This window comes from Haematobia irritans, chromosome 1 (genome assembly GCF_050003625.1).
Source record: "Haematobia irritans isolate KBUSLIRL chromosome 1, ASM5000362v1, whole genome shotgun sequence".
Classification (NCBI taxonomy): Eukaryota; Metazoa; Arthropoda; class Insecta; order Diptera; family Muscidae; genus Haematobia; species Haematobia irritans.
Window position 1 is genome coordinate 213,027,518 of NC_134397.1, and position 19,629 is coordinate 213,047,146.

Genomic DNA, 19,629 nt, shown 5'->3' on the forward strand with positions numbered 1-19,629 from the left:
AACATTTTCTCAAAGTTTTATTTTTATAGAAAATTTTCTCAAAATTTTATTTCTATAGAAAATTTTTGTTAAAATTGTATTTCTATAGAAAATTGTGTAAAAATTTTATTCCATAGAAAATTTTGTCAAAATTTTATTTCTGTCGACAATTTTGTCAAAACTTTATTTCTATAGAAAATTTTGTCAAAATTTTATTTCTTTAGAAAATTTTTGAAAAATTTTATTTCTATAGAAAATTTTCTCAAAATTTTATTTCTATAGAACATTTTCTCAAAGTTTTATTTCTATAGAAAATTTTGTCAAAATTTTATTTCTATAGAAAATTTTCTCAAAATTTTATTTCTATAGAACATTTTCTCAAAGTTTTATTTCTATAGAAAATTTTGTTAAATTTTATTTCATAGAAAATTTTGTCAAAATTTTATTTCATAGAAAATTTTGACAACATTTTCCATAGTAATAAAATTTTGCCAAAATTTTCTATAGAAATAAAATCTTTACAAAATTTTCTATATAAATAGAGTTTTGACAAAATTCTGGACGGAAATAAAATTTGGACAAAATTTTCTATTGAATAAAATTTTGACAAATTTTTTTATAAAATTTTTTATACAAATCCAACCATCTTGCAGTCTATAGGGCTTTACCCAAATAAATCTTGTAGTTTAGTCAACACAATGGTTTAAAACTTAAGATCAAAACAACAACAAAAAAGTTGTTTCTATAAAAACAAAAAAACAATAGAAATAAAATAAAATAAAAAATAAAATAAAATAAAATTTTCCTACAGATATAAAAGTTTGTCAAAATTTTCTATAGGAATACAATTTTGCCAAAATTTTCCATAGTAATAAAGTTTTGACAAAATTTTGAAAAAAAATTCAAAAGAAATAAAATTGTGAAAAAATTTTCTATTTCTATAGAAATTTTGCAAAAATTCGTTATAGAAATAACATTTTTCTACAGATATAAAATTTTGACAACATTTTCTATAGAAATAAAAATTTGACAAAGTTTTCTATAGAAATAAAATTGTGTCAAAATTTTCCACAGAAATACAATTTTGGCAAAAGTTTTTATAGAAATAAGAATTTGACAAAGTTTTCTATAGAAATAACATTTTGTCAAAATTTTCTACAGAAATAAAATTTTGGCAAAAGTTTCTATAGAAATAAAATTTTTACAAAATTTTGACAACATTTTTTATAGAAACAAAATTTTGTTTTTTTTTTTTTATTTCAGCTTAAAACCATGCATTGACTAAACTACAAGTGTAGCTTAACCAACAGAGGAAAAGAAATTTTGAAAAAATTTCTATAGAAATAAAATTTTGACATATATGTTCTATAAAAATAAAATTTTGCAAATATGTTCTATAGAAATAAAATTTTGAAAATTTCTTTATAGAAATAAAATTTTTCTACAGATATAAAATTTTGACAAAATTTTCTACGGAAATAAAATTTTGACAACATTTTCTATAGAAATAAAATTTTGACAAAATTTTCTATAGAAATAAAATTGTGTCAAAATTTTCTATAGAAATAAAATTTTGACAAAATTTTCTGAAGAAATATAATTTTGACAACATTTGCTATAAATTCAAAACGACAAAAATTTGATCAACAACTTCAAAACAAGTTTTGTTTTTATACCCTCCACCATATGATGGGGGGTATATTAACATTGTCATTCCGTTTGTAACACATCGAAATATTGCTCTAAGACCCCATAAAATATATATATTCTGGGTCGTGGTGAAATTCTGAGTCGATCTTTAGCATGTTCGTCCGTCCGTCCGTCTGTTGAAATCACGCTAACTTCCGCACGAAACAAGCTATCGACTTGAAACTTGCCACAAGTAGTTGTTATTGATGTAGGTCGGATGGTATTGCCAATGGGCCATATCGGTCCACTTTTACGTATAGCCCCCATATAAACGGACCCCCAAATTTGGCTTTCGAGGCCTCTAAGAGAAGCAAATTTCATGCGATCTGGCTGAAATTTGGTACATGGTGTTAGTATATGGTCTCTATCAACCATGCAAAAATTGGTCCACATCGGTCCATAATTATATATAGCCCCCATATAAACCGATCCCCCGATTTGGCTTGCGAGGCCTCTAAGAGAAGCACATTTCATCCGATCCGGCTGAAATTTGGTACTTGGTGTTAGTATATGGTCTCTAACAACCATGCAAAAATTGGTCCACATCGGGTCATAATAATATATAGCTCCCATATAAACCGATCCCCCGATTTGGCTTGCGAGGCCTCTAAGAGAAGCAAATTTCATCCGATTCGGCTGAAATTTGGTACATGGTCTCTAACAACCATGCAAAAATTGGTCCACATCGGTCCATAATTATATATAGCCCCCATATAAACCGATCCGCCGATTTGGCTTGCGAGGCCTCTAAGAGAAGCAAATTTTATCCGATCCGGCTGAAATTTGGTACATGGTGTTAGTATATGGTCTCTAACAACCATGCAAAAATTGGTCCACATCGGTCCATAATTATATATAGCCCCCATATAAACCGATCACCATATTTGACCTCCGGAGCCTCTTGGAAGACCAATATGGTATCCAACAACCATGCAGGAATTGGTTCCTATCAGCCCATAATTATATATAGCTCCCATATAAACCGATCACCAGATTTGACCTCCGGTGCCTTTTGGAGAAGCAAAGTTCATCCGATCTGCTTGAAATTTGGTACGTGGTGATCGTATATGATATTTAACAACAATGCCAAAAGTGGTCCATATCAGTCCATAATCATATATAGCCCCAAATAAACCGATCCCGAGATTTGGTTTTGGAGCCTCTTGGAGGTTCTAATTTCATCCGAGTGAGTTAAAATTTGGTACATTGTGCGAGTATATGGTCGTTAACAACCATGCCTAACTAGGTCCATATCGGTGTATAGTTATATATATCCCTCTGATAAATCTATTTCCAATCACACAAAAATTGATCCATATCAAGTTCATAATTGTATATAGCCCCAATATAAGTGACCCCCATATTTCAATTCTGGCTCTCTACGTACCGTGCAAAAAGTTCATATCGATTCGTAATTATTTGTAGACTTACCTATACATAACTTTTTTGTCTAATATATACCACGTATGGACTAACTCACAATTTAGAAAACGATGTTAAGAAGTTTTAAGATACCACAATCCAAGAATTTCGATTGTGGATGACAGTCTTTCGTAGAAGTTTCTACGCAATCCATGGTGGAGGGTACATAAGATTCGGCCCGGCCGAACTTACGACCGTATATACTTGTTTTTTTTTTTTTTAATTTGGTAGATATGTGGTAAAATTTTCTTCAAATTTTGGTATATTATATTTGGCACGAGTTGATGAAGCGAAATGACTTTTTTCCCGCTAAACTACTTAAAAAAAGCCACATGTGGCGTGAAAAAATCCAAACAGGCAACATTGATACAGATGGATTTTATTAATTGACCTATATTTCAATACGATAAAAAAATATATTCATATACGTAGATATTGCATACAAATGGAATACCGAACCTATTATACCCACCACCCTATGGTATAGGGTAAGAGACAATAAAAAATGCAGTGAGAGCAAATTGTGAGAACAGCATCAGACGATTAGCCAGCTGAGATTTACAGCTGATATCGTTGCCGTCAATGATATTCGTCACAATATACCTATGTAGCTAACCCATTGACTGAGAGATAGCGTATGCGACGCTGCTATTTTTCTCATTTCGAATCTAACAGTAGCGGGAAAATATCTCGAAACGTCAAATTTTCGCAGTGACAGTTACTAAACGAACGACACGGGAATCTGACGTGTATTTGGACTTCCTAACGGTGTCTGGTGGTGGTTATTCGGTGGCATTTTTTTTTTTTTTGGGATTAAGATTTTCCTAGCGGTAGTTTTTTCGTTTTTAAGTTAAAGCTCAAGAAAAAGAAAACAACCGCAGGGTGGTCGAGTGTATATACAACCTCTGAAGTGTCCATGAAAACGAATGTCATTTGAAAATTTTGAAAAATTAAAAAAAAAAATTGAAAAAAATACATCGTTGGTTTTAGTCGAATACATAGATGATGCGTGACACTGAGCGAGGGCGGGCTATTCAGTGTTTGTTTGTGTGTTGATGTGTGATTGTGATAAATTAAATTTTTGGATGTTGTTTGTTTTTGTTCTACGCGTAATATAGAAACAAATTGTGTTATTATTTTTGGAAATTGTGTTGAAATTGTTCGTTTTTGTTGTATCTATAGATGGAAAAATTTGCTATAATTTGTTTCAAATACATGAAAAAAGGGAGAAAAGTGAATAACCCAAAATAAAGTCAAATTTCAAGGATTCAAACATTTCTATTTATATTTTATATTTTTTTTTCATTAAATAGCAAGCAAAAATACAGTCATTTAAAGACAAACGTATTTATTTAAAAATAATTATAGAAAAGGAAAATTAATTGCAATATCGAAAAAAAGTGCATTTAAATACAAATTTTAATCACCTTAAGTCAAATTAATTAATTCAACCTTCGTGTTCCTTACAAAGTCTGCTCCAAACTTTATTTTATTATTTTCTCAACAACAGTAATTTTATACTCACTTCACAATGCATGAAGAAAATAAATCTGATGTAAGTATTGCATAAAATAAAAACATAGAGTTAAAATAATAAAATGTTAGTTATTTATAAAAATTCCTAAAAGATTTCTCCACTAGAACTTTGCTTATATCATATAATGGAAAACAAATATGTTAAGCCATCCCAAAATCTATACAATAGATAGAGACATAGTAACTGATCGGCATCGCTGCGCCTTCATGATTTTTTAAAACTGGGGGACGATTTGATAAAAAAAATATCTCATTTTTAAAGAACAACCATATCCTTCATAGAATATTTCGAAGCATAAGATAATAAAAAATTCCAAAGGATATGAAGTTATTTTCAAAATGCACATGAATGCGGAGTTTATTGGTGGAATTGATCACGGCTGTTGTTTTAGGTTAAGGAGGAAGATAAAGCCCGCGCAAGATACATGGTTCCGGATGAACACAAGATTTTTCTTTCCGCAGTGCTTTATTTCTCTTGAATTTAATTGGTGCATTATTACATAGAAAAAAATTTCACGAACATTTTTCCAATTAAAATTTTAATTGGGTTTTAAAAATATGTTCAATTAAAAATGTAATTGATTGAACAAATTTTTTTAATTGAAACCATGTACCAAATTTCAGCCGTATCGGATGAAATTTGCTTCTCTTTGAGGCTTCGCAAGCCAAATCTGGGGATCGGTTTATATGGGGGCTATATATAATTATGGACCGATGTGGACCAATTTTTGCACGAGTGTTAGAGACCATAGGCTCTGCAAGCCAAATTTGGGGGTCCGTTTATATGGGGGCTATACGTAAAAGTGGACCAATATGGCCCATTTGCAATACCATCCGACCTACATCAATAACAACTACTTGTGCCAAGTTTCAAGTCGATAGCTCTTTTCGTTCGGAAGTTAGCGTGATTTCAACAGACGGACGGACGGACATGCTCAGATCGACTCAGAATTTCACCACGACCCAGATTATATATACTTTATGGGGTCTTAGAGCAATATTTCGATGTGTTACAAACCGAATGACAAAGCTAATATACCCCCATCCTATGGTGGAGGGTATAATAAATGGAGAATTATTAACGTGGACTGCTCATAAAGTTATTAAACCACAAAATTAACCTGAGAACTCTGTTAAAGTGTTGGGCCCGGGGAGTCCGCTTACTGGCACAACAAATTAAGTATATCTTTTCTTCCTCCTGTGTGGAGTCCAACTGCATAAAGACACTCTATATTTCCTTTCAAAAAATGCAAGAAAGTAAATATTTAAAAGTTCTAACAAGATAATCATTAATTTTTTTTTTTAAATGTCGGGTACTGGGAAGATGCCTTTCCGAACATATACCAGAAAATTAAGCACCCTCTTATCTGTCAACAAATGTAAAGTAAAGGTTTTTACTAGAAAAAATCTGCAAAGAAGGAGCGTCCCATCCCGTGAAAATATAAACAAAAAAAAAACTTATTATACCCTGTACCACAGTAGTGTATAATTAACTATTTAATTCCCATAAAGGGACCACCCTCTACCTTCCCAGTACATTTCAAGAAAATAAGAAAAACTTATATTTTCAAAAAAAAAATGGGTCAAAGAGGAAGTGTAAATCCTCGACCAGATTTCGAAAAATCACGTACCCCATATATTTATTTACTCACCATCCCCCACGTTCCCTGTACATTTCAAGTAAATCGAAGTATTTTAGATTTTCCTCTATTGTTTCAAAAAAAAAGGACGTCCCCTTCCCCGATTAAATATTGAAAAAAGTTATGGGTGTTTTGTTGAGATACAGTCCTAAACTTCCCTGAAGTTTCAAGCAAATCGTAGAACTGTGCTCCAACATTCAGAACTGTGCTCCAACTCTGTAAATGTCATGTATATCGGAGAAGTTTAGTTTATGTTAAAAAGTTAAAAAAAGGGAGGTATCTATCCCCGAGTAAATATCAAAGACTAATGTAGTGGATCGTTGTCTATATGCCAAGCCCAACCATCCCCGAAAATTTCAAACAAATCGAAGGACTTGGGTCCGATTTCCCAAAAAAGGCGTGAAAGGGGGAAATCCCGCACCCATTAAAATATTAAAAATCACGTACCCCATATTAATTTCATAATCTCTCCCACAGGGATGGCCTGTCGCAAACTGTGACTTTTGCGAGAATTGAAGCTTGAGAATTTGAAGCTTATCTGAGTATATGTAATTCTTGAAAACGCCTAGATTATATGGAAATATATACTACTATTTACCTGGGTGTACTGCAATTATCGCCTTAAATAATCTGTGTTATTGTATAATAACACAGTCGATTGAATAGCTAGCCAAACTTGTTTGAGGAAAAGCTTTTGTTGAAGCACCATTTTGACCTTGAAAATGACACAGTTAGCTAGCTGATCGTAATTAGGTAAAGACAAACTAAATAAAAATGAATGAGTTGCTGGTTCCCTAATGCAATTTTCGCAAATATTCGTCGTACTTTCGTTATCTGAAAACATACGAACATGCCTCCTAGTTTATTATTTACACTATTTTTTGTTTATCATATTTACTTCAACATTTGAGATCGTATTTGAATACCGGGTACCCCCCACCTTAATTTTCCAGCCAAACTACTGCATATAATTCACATCATACATATGTGTGGTTCTTAAATGTCTTTTTCATACAACGTGTAAATTTCTGACACGACTATGCCTTTTGAATAAATGAATGAATGTGTCACTACTACCCCATGTGCAATTGTTAGAAGCCACCAAGTGCACTAGATTTTCTGAGGCATGCTCTTTTGTTTTTATTTCCTTTATTATCATTACATATATTGCGTCGTCATTATAATATGACAACTGTATTGTGTTGTTGTTGTTGTTTGTAAATGTATCCCTCAATCTCTCATTTACTTTGAGAATAAAATCCCCCTCATTAACCCGTTATATTTGTCACACTATTTTTATTTGTTTATCTATGAATGTTGGAAAGATTATGAGAGGGGGGTGGTGTGATTGCTAGAGAATTGGGTGTTGTGCTCTTATGTTTATTTGGGAATTGCAAAGCATTCAGTGTGCCGAAAATGAAAGCCTATTTAGCAAACATACCAATTGTACCGAAGTAGTTTTGTGTACATAATATCCCAGCAAAAAAAAAATTGGGAGTTCTCCCAAAGGGACAACTTTAAAAGCGCTTCCAGAAGATGCACTTCCATTAATGTTCTTTATTTTAGCTACCCAGGATGTTCTTTTAATTCAATTTTTTATAACTTGGTTTTTTCATACTTTTAATGGGTTATTTTAACTTTTTTGTTTTAAATAGGTTAAAAACAGAGTAAGAATTCATAAAATGGTACAAATCATTTAAATTTTGTCGAAAAAAAATGCTAAATCCAATCTGAAACAATTTTGAATTTTTGAAAATATTTGAGGTCAAACGTTTCCGACAAGCGTTAGAATCCATTAAAAATTATAAAAATTATTCATTTGACAAAATATGACAGATTTTTTTAATTTACATCCAAAGCATTGAATTCGGATCACACCTAACAAAGTGATGCAAATTCAGTGCAACGGCTGTTGAAGTGGAGAACTTCCGTCCTATGACAAGCCCATGTTAAATTCATCGCTGCTGCGTCAATTTTGCACCACTTTCGGATCCAAAAAGAACATATTCATTACTTTTTTGGCGACGCTTTTTTCCTGGGATAGTATAATAGGTTTTTTTTTTTTAGAATGGAATAGTTATGGATTGATAGACTTAGAAAATACAGAAATACGTAACACACACTTCAGTGCAAGACAATTAATAGAATCCTGAGTGATGATGCATTTTACACTACATAGGGTCGGAAATGCGACTCATATGATAGTGTGGAAACACCATCACATGTAATATTTGAATACACTCGATTTTTATGGAAAGAACACTTCACTCAACTAGATGGTGTAATTGACATTGAGCCATATATGAACAAATTTGGAATAAACGGATTGAGCTCCTTAGCTGATTTTTTGGAGAAGAGCGATCCCTAGAAATAAAATAAAATGTTGACTAAATAAATGATAAAATTTTTACAAAATTTTCTATAGAAATAAAATTTGGGAAAAACTTTCTATAGAAATAAAATTTTGACAAAATTTTGTATAGAAATAAAATTTTGTATAAAAAAAAAATTTGACAAAATTTTCTTTAAAAATAAAATGTTGACAAAATTTTCAATAGAAATGAAATTTTGACAAAATGTTCTATAGAAATAAAATTTTGAAAAAACTTTCTATAGAAATAAAATTTTGTATAAAAAAAAAAATTTGACAAAATTTTCTTTAGAAATAAAATGCTGACAAAATTTTCTATAGAAATAAAATTTTGACAACATTTTCTATAGGAATACAATTTTTAAAAAATTTTCTATAGAAATAAAATTTTGAAAAAAATTTCTATGGAAATAAAATTTTGTATAAAAAAAATTTGACAAAATTTTCTTTAGAAATAAAATGTTGACAAAATTTTCTATAGAAATAAAATTTTGACAAAATTTTCTATAAAAATAAAATTTTGAAAAAATTTTCTATAGAAATAAAATTTTGCAAAAATTTTCTATAGAAATAAAATTTTGGAAAAAACTTTCTATAGAAATAAAATTTTGATTAAAAAAAAATTTGACAAAATTTTGTATAGAAAAAAATTTGACAAAATTTTCTCTAGAAATAAAATTTTGAAAAAAAAAAATTCTATAGAAATAAAATTTTGAAAAAATTTTCTATAGAAATAACATTTTTACAAAATTTTCTATAGAAGTAAAATTTTGACAAAATTTTCTATAGAAATAAAATGTTGACAAAATTTTCTATAGAAATAAAATTTTGACAAAATTTTCTATAGAAACAAAATTTTGAAGAAATACTATAGAAATAAAATTTTGACAAAATTTTCTATAGAAATAAAATTTTGAAAAAATTTTCTATAGAAATAAAATTTTGAAAAAAACTTTCTATAGAAATAAAATTTTGATTAAAAAATTTGACAAAATTTTGTATAGAAAAAAATTTGACAAAATTTTCTTTAGAAATAAAATTTTGAAAAAAGAAAATTATATAGAAATAAAATTTTGAAAAAATTTTCTATAGAAATAACATTTTTACAAAATTTTCTATAGAAATAAAATTTTGACAAAATTTTCTATAGAAATAAAATGTTGACAAAATTTTCTATAGAAATAAAATTTTGACAAAATTTTCTATAGAAATAAAATTTTGAAAAAATTCTATAGAAATAAAATTTTGACAAAATTTTCTATAGAAATACATTTTTGAAACAACTTTCTTTCTATTTTGAAAAAATTTTGTATAGAAAAAAATTTGACAAAATTTTGTATAGAAAAAAAAATTGACAAAATTTTGTATAGAAAAAAATTTGACAAAATTTTCTTTAGAAATAAAATTTTGAAAAAAAATTCTATAGAAATAAAATTTTGAAAAAAATTTCTATAGAAATAAATTTTTTACAAAATTTTCTATAGAAACAAAATTTTGACAAAATTTTCTATAGAAAAAAAATTTTCTATAGAATAAATTTTTGAAAAAATTTTCTTTCAATATTCGACATAACATATGTATACAGGTATATGGTCTTAAAATAAAATTTAAAAAATTAAATCGATTCTTCGAAATATTTCAAATAAATTGTTATGGTGGTGGGCATTAAAATGAATCGATTCAGCCCATCTGCTAGTCTAACATTCTAAGAAACATAAAATGATCTCCGTAATTGGAAGTTGCTTTTCATTTACAGTCATTCTGTACATTGATCTAATTCATAACGCAATGGAAACTAATTTGCATAAAAACTTGTTTAGTTACAAAAATGTGAAGTGTTTTAAAAAATGTAGTTTATCCGGAGTCGAGCAAAATTTTTACAACTCCGACTCCAGCAAAATCTTCAGACTCCGACTCCACAGCCCTGGTTCAAATACAGACCAACTTTAATATAGTGAAGGTGAAATGAATTTCAAAAACAAGGCTTTATCATTCCCATATTCTTGTATTTCTTCATTTAACGAATTTTTATACAAATTTTAATTGTTCTTGTTGATAGTGAATCAATAATGATGCATTACTTCTTAGAGAATTCCAATTTTTTGAACCACATTGTGAACCATACACTTCAGCGACGACAGCAACAACATTAACAATTATTTACTTTGGTGTACTTTAAAAATGGCATACAAAAACCATTTAACTCTAATGTACTTCACACTATTAGAGAATATTTAAAAACGCTTTTCTAATTAGGCTGTTATTGTTATAAATTAAATTAATTGCTAAATTAACATTTTGCAATATAATAATAATATAGATAATTAAATAATTGTGCTTGAATTCGTTTACCACTCTAAGAAAAAAGAAACAAAGCAAAGGTATAAACATACACCGAAAAAAAGTGAACTGTTTTATAGGAAGAATGAATTACCTCGCACGAAAATTGAACTCAATTTTACTCCACATTTTGAGATTTCCACAAAGCGTTGTTAAAACCAGGAAAATTTAATGCCTTGTTGTACTTTTTAACTGTAGTTCACGAAATTACATCCTCTCTCATAGAAGAAAAAATTAACTAAAAGTAAAGAAGAAAATAATTGGCGCCAAATCATGACCATTTTAACCATACAGTAGTTCATTCTTACTATTTTTGGGAATCGTACGAAAATCTTCGTTTGCTTTAGTTCATATTATATATACCCACGTTTAGTTCATAAAATTTTTGAGACATACTTAAAAAAAAAGTAAGATTTCATTAAGCTGTAGAAAATTTCGAAAAAAAAAATAAAATTTAACTACTACCAAATAATTTTTTTCCAATAAAAATAAGTTAAATTTAGCGTTAGTTTAACTACGGAAATTGTTTTCTGTGTAGTTTTATAAAATGTTTGGTCGTCGTCCCACAGTGAATCATTTAATATATGTTCGTATATATATGTTTAATAACGTTTAATAATCATGTATGTGTACGATAAAAAATACATTTTATTCTAGGAAAGGTATAAATATAGACTTATAAAAATGTTTGGTCATAGTCCCACAGTTAATGATTTAATTAATGTATTATTTTTTTATAACATTTAATACAAATTATGATAAAAAAATAAATTTTATTCTTATATGGGAGTTTTAATTTTTTCTAATAAATTTTGATGTATCGCTTTATATCGATTTATTGGGAAATATAGATAATAGGTATGAAGGAAGGTCATGTATCATATTGGTGTCTCCATTTCAGAATACGCTAAGTCTAAATTTTACAGGAAACAAGGTCAACGTTTTTTTTTGGAATTTCTCAATAAACATAAAAATTCACTTTTTTCGGTCTTAAAATCATGTTCATTGTAGATTTTTTAGTATGTACGAATTCAAAATAGTGATAATAGGACATGGCTAAAAATGACTTAGACCCCCTTAAACCGAACAAAGCCCTTTTTGGATTGGAAATTTTTAAAACTATAGTCACACGTACAATACGTACAATATTAACCATAAATTTTGATCGAAGTGTCCAATAAATTCGGACTTTTGACAGGATGCAATTCACATCAATCCGAATAAAAAACAACGAACTCCATCAAAAAAAATCGATTTAGCATACTCCGGACATGGGATCTCCGGATGAGCTCTACTTTTTCGTTCAGTGTTTCGAGCTTGTGAATTTTCATTTGAAAACTAAAGATCGAAAAAGCACAACAATCGTAAATGTAAAAAAACAATAATTCCAAAAAAATTAATGCTACGGCTTTTGTGTAAACTATTAACTTTGATTTGAATTTAATTATGAATACTTAAATTTATAGTATAAGAAATTTCGGATCTAGTAGACTTTCTACATTCTGACTCTTGGAATAATCTAAGTTTACTAGTGTTTTTTTAAACTAGAAAAAAACAAGTATATACGGCCGTAAGTTCGGCCAGGCCGAAGCTTATGTACCCTCCATCATGGATTGCGTAGAAACTTCATCTAAACACTGCCATCCACAATCGAATTACTTAAGTAGCGGTAACGCTTGCCGATGGCAAGGTATCTTAAAACCTCCTAACACCTTCTTCTAAATTGTATGTAAGTCCATACGTGGTATATATTAAATCAAAAAAGATCGATCCAATACGTATATAATTCAGTTTGACAAAGTAGACATAAAATTTTGACAAAATTTTCTACAGAAATAAAACTTTAACAAAATTTGCTATAGAAATAAAATTTTCACAAAATTTACTATAGAAATAAAAATTTTGACAAAATTTTCTATAGAAAGAAATTTTTGACAAAAGTTTCTACAGAAATAAAATTTTAACAAAATTTTCTATAGAAATAAACTTTTGAGAAAATTTTCTATAGAAATAAAATCTTGGTAGATTATTTTTGGCTCGAGTGGCAACCATGATTATGAACCGAATAAAATTTGAACAAAATTTTCTATAGAAATAAAATTTTGACAAAATTTTCTATAGAAATAAAATTTTGACAATGATGAAAATTTTATTATGAACCGAATAAAATTTTAACAAATTTTTCTCTAGAAATAAAATTTTGACAAAATTTTCTATAGAAATAAAATTTTGGTAGATTATTTTTGGCTCTAGTGGCAACCATGATTATGAACCGATATGGACCAATTTTGGTATGGTTGTTAGCGACCATATACTAACACTACGTTCCTACTTTGAACCGGATCGGATGAATTTTGCTCCTCCAAGAGGCTCCGGAGGTCAAATCTGGAGAACGTTTTATATGGGCCATGTTCCAAATTACAACCGGATTGGATGAAATTTCCTTCTCTGGGAGACTTCGCAAGCTAAATCTGGGGATCGGTTTATATCCAATTTTTGCACGGACCATATACCAATATCATGTACCAAATTTCAGGCGGATCGCATAAAATTTGCTTCTCTTTGAGGCTCCGCAAGCCAAATATGGGGATCGGTTTATATAGGGGCTATATATAATTATGAACCGATGTGGACCAATTTTTGCACGGTTGTTAGAGACCATATACCAATATCATGTACCAAATTTCAGGCGGATCGGATAAAATTTGCTTCTCTTTGAGGCTCCGCAACCCAAATCTGGGGATCGGTTTATATGGGCGCTATATATAATTATGGACCGATGTGGACCAATTTTTGCACGGTTATCAGAGACCATATACCAACATCATGTACCAAATTTCAGCCGGATCGGATGAAATTTGCTTCTCTTTGAGGCTCCGCAAGCCAAAATCTGGGGATCGGTTTATATGGGGGCTATATATAATTATGGACCAATGTGGACCAATTTTTGCATGATTGTTAGAGACCATATACCAACACCGTGTACCAAATTTCAGCCGGATCGGATGAAATATGCTTACCCTAGAGGCTCCACTGGCCAAATCTGGGGATCGGTTTATATGGGGGCTATATATAATTATGGACCGATGGGAACCAATTTTTGCATGGTTGTTAGAGACCATATACCAACAACATGTACCAAATTTCAGCCGGATCGGATGAAATTTGCTTCTCTTTTAGGCTCCGCAAGCCAAATCTGGGGATCGGTTTATATGGGGGCTATATATAATTATGGACCGATGTCAACCAATTTTTGCATGGTTGTTAGAGACCATATACCAACACCATATACCAAATTTCAGCCGGATCGGATGAAATATGCTTCTGTTAGAGGATCCACAAGCCAAATCTGGGGATCGGTTTATATGGGGGCTATATATAATTATGGACCGATGTGGACCAATTTTTGCGTGGTTGTTAGAGACCATATACCAACACCATATACCAAATTTCAGCCGGATCGGATGAAATATGCTTCTTTTAGAGGCTCCATAAGCCAAATCTGAGGGTCCCTTTATATGGGGGCTATACGTAAAAGTGGACCGATATGGCCCATTTTCAATACCATCCGACCTACATCGATAACAACTACTTGTGCCAAGTTTCAAGTCGATAGCTTGTTTCGTTCGGAAGTTAGCGTGATTTCAACAGACGGACGGACGGACATGCTCAGATCGACTCAGAATTTCACCATGATCCAGAATATATATACTTTATGGGGTCTTAGAGCAATATTTCGATGTGTTACAAACGGAATGACAAAGTTAATATACCCCCATCCTATGATGGAGGGTATAAAAACTGGAAAAAATGTTGGACTTTTCTAAATTATTATCGTTTTGAGTTTCAGTTATGAAACCCCCTGTATTAAATGTTAATGCGATTATTACTTATAATAACAATTCACACTGATATTAGGCTGCGACCTTTATCAGGGTTCACAATTAATAATTGCTTTTCAACTCGTCTCTTAAGATCAGTGAACTTTGGTACTATTACAAAATGCAAAGAATGAGTTTCTAGCAGAGTTGAAAAATTCAAATTAAGTTCTTCGATTTTCTTGACATTTTCAGGTGAGGTTTGAAGTTTGAGTTCAAAATTACAAGAGTGTCTTTAGTGTTATACTAAGTTCAAGATGACAGTATTTGTTGTAAAATTTATAAATTTAAAGAAATAATGAACTACGAAATAATAATAATTACGAATTTAGTAAATCTTTAGTAAATTTGTATGCTTTATTTTTGTATATTATTTCCGCGTTTTTAGTTCATTTAACTAATGTACGCAAAATATTACTAGAGTAAAGGAAACTTTCTTCAAACATAATAATTACATGCCGGGTGGAGGACCTCTTCTTTCAATCTCCCATTTTAGGAAAGGTAAAAGTAGATGGTTATCCAGGGATATTTTTGTCTTCAATCACGAAATTAATTGAAATTTCTTCAATTACACTAGTTTACACTCAAAATGTACACTTGATGAAAATCAACTTTTCTTATGTATTTTGAGCTGCTGAATTCGAAAAAAAAAATGTTTAAAAAAATATTTGAATGATTTCACATCATTCAATTGCTTATAACTTTGTCATTTTTCGGTCGTTTTTCTTCTAGTTGGTCGTATTACTTACGTTAGAGTATCGTCTATACGACCATGAAGAGAAAAAAAATTAATGGTTTATACTTTTCTGGCGGAAAAGGTCCATTGTAAAATATGACTTTTTTGAAAATTTTGACTTTTCGCATTGATATTTTTTGAACCACTTAACTTATCACAGATCCAATTAAACACAATTATTCATCATCTTATTACCTTTCATTTAAGTACCAGCAACGTTATAATCGGACATTTCTAACTAAGGGGATATCTCAAAAACTGTTCCATTAAAAAATTAAAAATTTTTTTTTCGAAGTCAGCAGCTCAAAATACATAAGAAAAGTTGATTTTCATCTAGGGTACATGAAATTTTTTTTGTAAACTAGTGTTATTTTAAATTAAAAAAATAGTTTAATTTCAATTAAGTTTAATCATTTAAATTTTTAGTTGAATATTTTTTTATTATCAATTAAAATTTTAATTGGAAAAATTTGGTAATATTTTTTTCTGTGTATGTGATGTAAGATATTAATTATTTGGGCAGGAAAGATTTCCATCGCTCAGCCCGATTTTTTAAAAGTACAACTTAAGATATCCGATTTGTTTGAAATTTCCACACAATATTAATGAACAAAATTTGGTATTATTTAATTCGGACCTGAAGGGGGTTTCCCCTTGCTCGATTTAAAAATTTACTTCTTCGATTTACTTGTTGAGAATTCATCCGAAAAATTACTACTGGGTTTTCCTTTTAGGCGAGGAAGGCAATTTCAGGTCCTGGAAACCACCGTATTTGGTGTAATGGTTAGCACGTCCGTTTATGGGTTCACTCCCATTTTCAAGTAAACACCATAATTTTTGGTAACGCTGTACTCAACAACAGTTCACGTGGATCTAAATATTTTGACCTTAAGGATTTTGGTATTAATTCTTAGTGTAATTTTTAGCACGTTAGCAGCAAACGAAATGTTTGCTGTTGACATATAGGAGTTTTATGCAGGACTATAAAAATTATTTTGATTCTAATATATGCTTCGTGTAATTTGTTAAAAAAAAAAAACAAGTATATACGGCCGTAAGTTCGGCCAGGTCGAATCTTATGTACCCTCCACCATGGATTGCGTAGAAGCTTCTACGAAAGACTGTCATCCACAAATTTCAACTCACTGGACCGATATCGACCAATTTTTGCATGGGTGTTTGAGGCCATATATTAACATCACGTACCAAATTTCAGCCGGATCGGATGAAATTTGCTTCTCTTAGAGGCTCCGCAAGCCAAATCGGGGGATCGGTTTATATGGGGGCTATATATAATTATGGACCGATATGGACCAATTTTTGAATGGTTGTTAGAGACCATATACTAACACAATGTACCAAATTTCAGCCGGATCGGATGAAATTTGTTTCTCTTAGAGGCTCTGCAAACCAAATCGGGGGATCGGTTTATATGGGGGCTATATATAATTATGGACCGATATGGACCAATTTTTGCATGGTTGTTAGAGACCATATACTAACACCATGTACCAAATTTCAGCCGGATCGGATGAAATTTGCTTCTCTTTGAGGCCCCGCAAGCCAAATCAGGGGATGGGTTTATATGGGGGCTATATATAATTATGGACCGATATCAACCAATTTTTACATGGTCGTTAAAGACCATATACTAACACCATGTACCAAATTTCAGCCGGATCGGGTGAAATTTGCTTCTCTTAGAGGCCTCGCAAGCCCAATTTGGGGGTCCGTTTATATGGGGGCTATACGTAAAAGTGGACCAACATGGCCCATTTGCAATACCATCTGACCTACATCAATAACAACTACTTGTGCCAAGTTTCAAGTCGATAGCTTGTTTCGTTCGGAAGTTAGCGTGATTTCAACAGACGGACGGACGGACATGCTCAGATCGACTCAGAATTTCAACACGACCCAGAATATATACACTTTATGGGGTCTTAGAGCAATATTTCGATGTGTTACAAACGGAATGACAAAGTTAATATACCCCCCATCCTATGGTGGAGGGTATAAAAATAGAATTTGTTGTTGGCTAGACCATGAAGTAAGAAAATCTAACAGCAGACATCGACTGTTGTTAGCAGACTTTTTTCTTTGAGTTTTTTTTATATTAACCTAAAATATTTTAAATTAAATGAAAATAAATTAAAACAAAACTGTACTACAACAAAACTAATAAAATTTATATAAATTTAATAATTTAATAATAGAGTTCTGTAGTTTTTCCATTTGTGCTAAAGGCACAACATTAAAAAACACTTCCAAAAATGTCCTCCCAAAGATGTTCTTTATATTAACTACAAAGTTTTTTAAACTCGTTTTTTTATATTTTTAATGGGTAATATTTTTTTTGTTTCAAATCTTTTAAAAACAGAGTAAGAATTATTAAAATTGTACAAATTATTAAAATTTTTTCGAAAGAATGCTAAATCCAAATTTTTAAAAAATATTTTTCCAGACAACCGTTGCATTAAAAATCATAAAAAATTGTAAAAATTAGTTATTTTGTAAAATATCACAAAATTTTTGAATTCACATCCAAATAGGGTTTCCATATGGATAATTTTCAAAAGAGAACTTTCGCTTTAAAAAAAGAGAACATTTTAACTAAAAAAGAGTTTACAATAAAAAAATTCTTTATTATATAATTAATAATTTTATTGATGTTAAAATTAAAATAATAAAAATTTCTAATGATAGAAACAAGGAAATAAATATATAATAAAACAATAAAAAAACAAAAAGAATCACACTTTCTTAAAAAATAAACAAAATAGCTTCAAAAATACGCTGTTGGAAATAAAACACACATGTTCCTATGATCTCACCCACAATTGACGACGACAACGTATTGGCGTATTTACGTCGTACATTCAATTACATCTATTTCTAATTTTAACGCAGTACGTCGAAACGTCGCAATTGTGTTCCGGCCTTTAATTTGTCAACAGATTTAACCCAGTAAACAATTAGTGGCGAAGAATTGTGGCGAATTCCTACTAAATAAATAAAATTCCATCAATCTAGGATTTTTTTAAATAGAGTACATAAAGAGCACTTTTGGACATAAAAATACGGCACCAAAAAAGAGAGTGAACAAAAAGACACGAACACAAAAAGAGAACATGTTCTCTTCAAAAGAGATGTAATGGACAGCCTACATCCGAAATACTGAAGTCGGATCACACCTTAAGAAGTGATGCAAATTCAGTACAACGGCTGTTCAAATGATGGCAATCCGTCCTATGACAAGCCCGTGCTAAATTCATTACAATTTTGCACCACTTTCAGATCCAAAAAGAAAATTTTCACAACTTTTTTGGCGACGTGTTTTTGCCAAGAAATTAGAGAGATGATCGATAACATATTGAACAATAAAGTCTTCCAACGCTTGACCCTTTTGCAACACCCCCTCATTTGTAGTTATTGCAATTAAGTAAATTAATTTTTTTTCTAAACCCACAATTCTTTTATCTTTTGTTTTTATGTCGACTTACAACCCCGACTGATTTCAATGGCAAATGTGCTTACCAAAAACAATGAAAGATGAAGATGGGAAAATGGCAGCAGAGGGTATCAAACCATTGACGGCGTTCGATGCAAACGTGTCGTTTATGATTTTTTGTTCCACAAATTAAACTAAGAATAAAAAGAAATTTATATCAGGGAATGACGTAGAACAATCGGTCAAAAGTTTCTCATTATTATTTACACAAAATTTAACATCATTTGTGAGTTTTTAACAAAAAATATTGCAAATTAAAAATGAACGAACGTGTATGTATCGAACACCGTAAATGCAACTTTTGGTATGACGTCGCCCATTTTCCCGTCTTCATCTTCCATTGTTTTTGGTGCTTACCTTTCCGTTTTTCCATTTGGTTGAATGCATCACGGAACTGAAAATTGAAATTCTATGACCTTTACATTGAATTTTCCGAGCAAAACAAAACTATGCAAAAAACCATTCATAATATCGAACACAAGTCAACTGTGTGTGCTTCGAGAGGACAGGCGCCGGAAAGCACTCTC

The 19,629-nt window shown here is 30.6% G+C and overlaps 1 protein-coding gene across 5 annotated transcripts in view; it reads left to right on the plus strand.

The window, feature by feature from the left end:
• Positions 1-19,629, plus strand: part of aralar1 (calcium-binding mitochondrial carrier protein aralar1) — a 510,884-nt gene that overhangs the window by 50,572 nt on the left and 440,683 nt on the right. Inside the window, exons 1-2 of one of the 5 annotated variants that reach the window (XM_075292770.1) lie at positions 3,752-3,868; positions 4,404-4,645. The exons of 2 other annotated variants lie outside the window; for them this stretch is intronic. In XM_075292770.1, coding sequence (XP_075148885.1) covers positions 4,622-4,645 — 24 coding nt within the window. In that variant the 5' untranslated portion in view covers positions 3,752-3,868; positions 4,404-4,621. Of the gene's footprint in view, positions 1-3,751; positions 3,921-4,403; positions 4,646-19,629 lie in introns of those variants that run through there. 2 more of the 5 variants (XM_075292769.1, XM_075292771.1) reach the window with 2 other exon arrangements.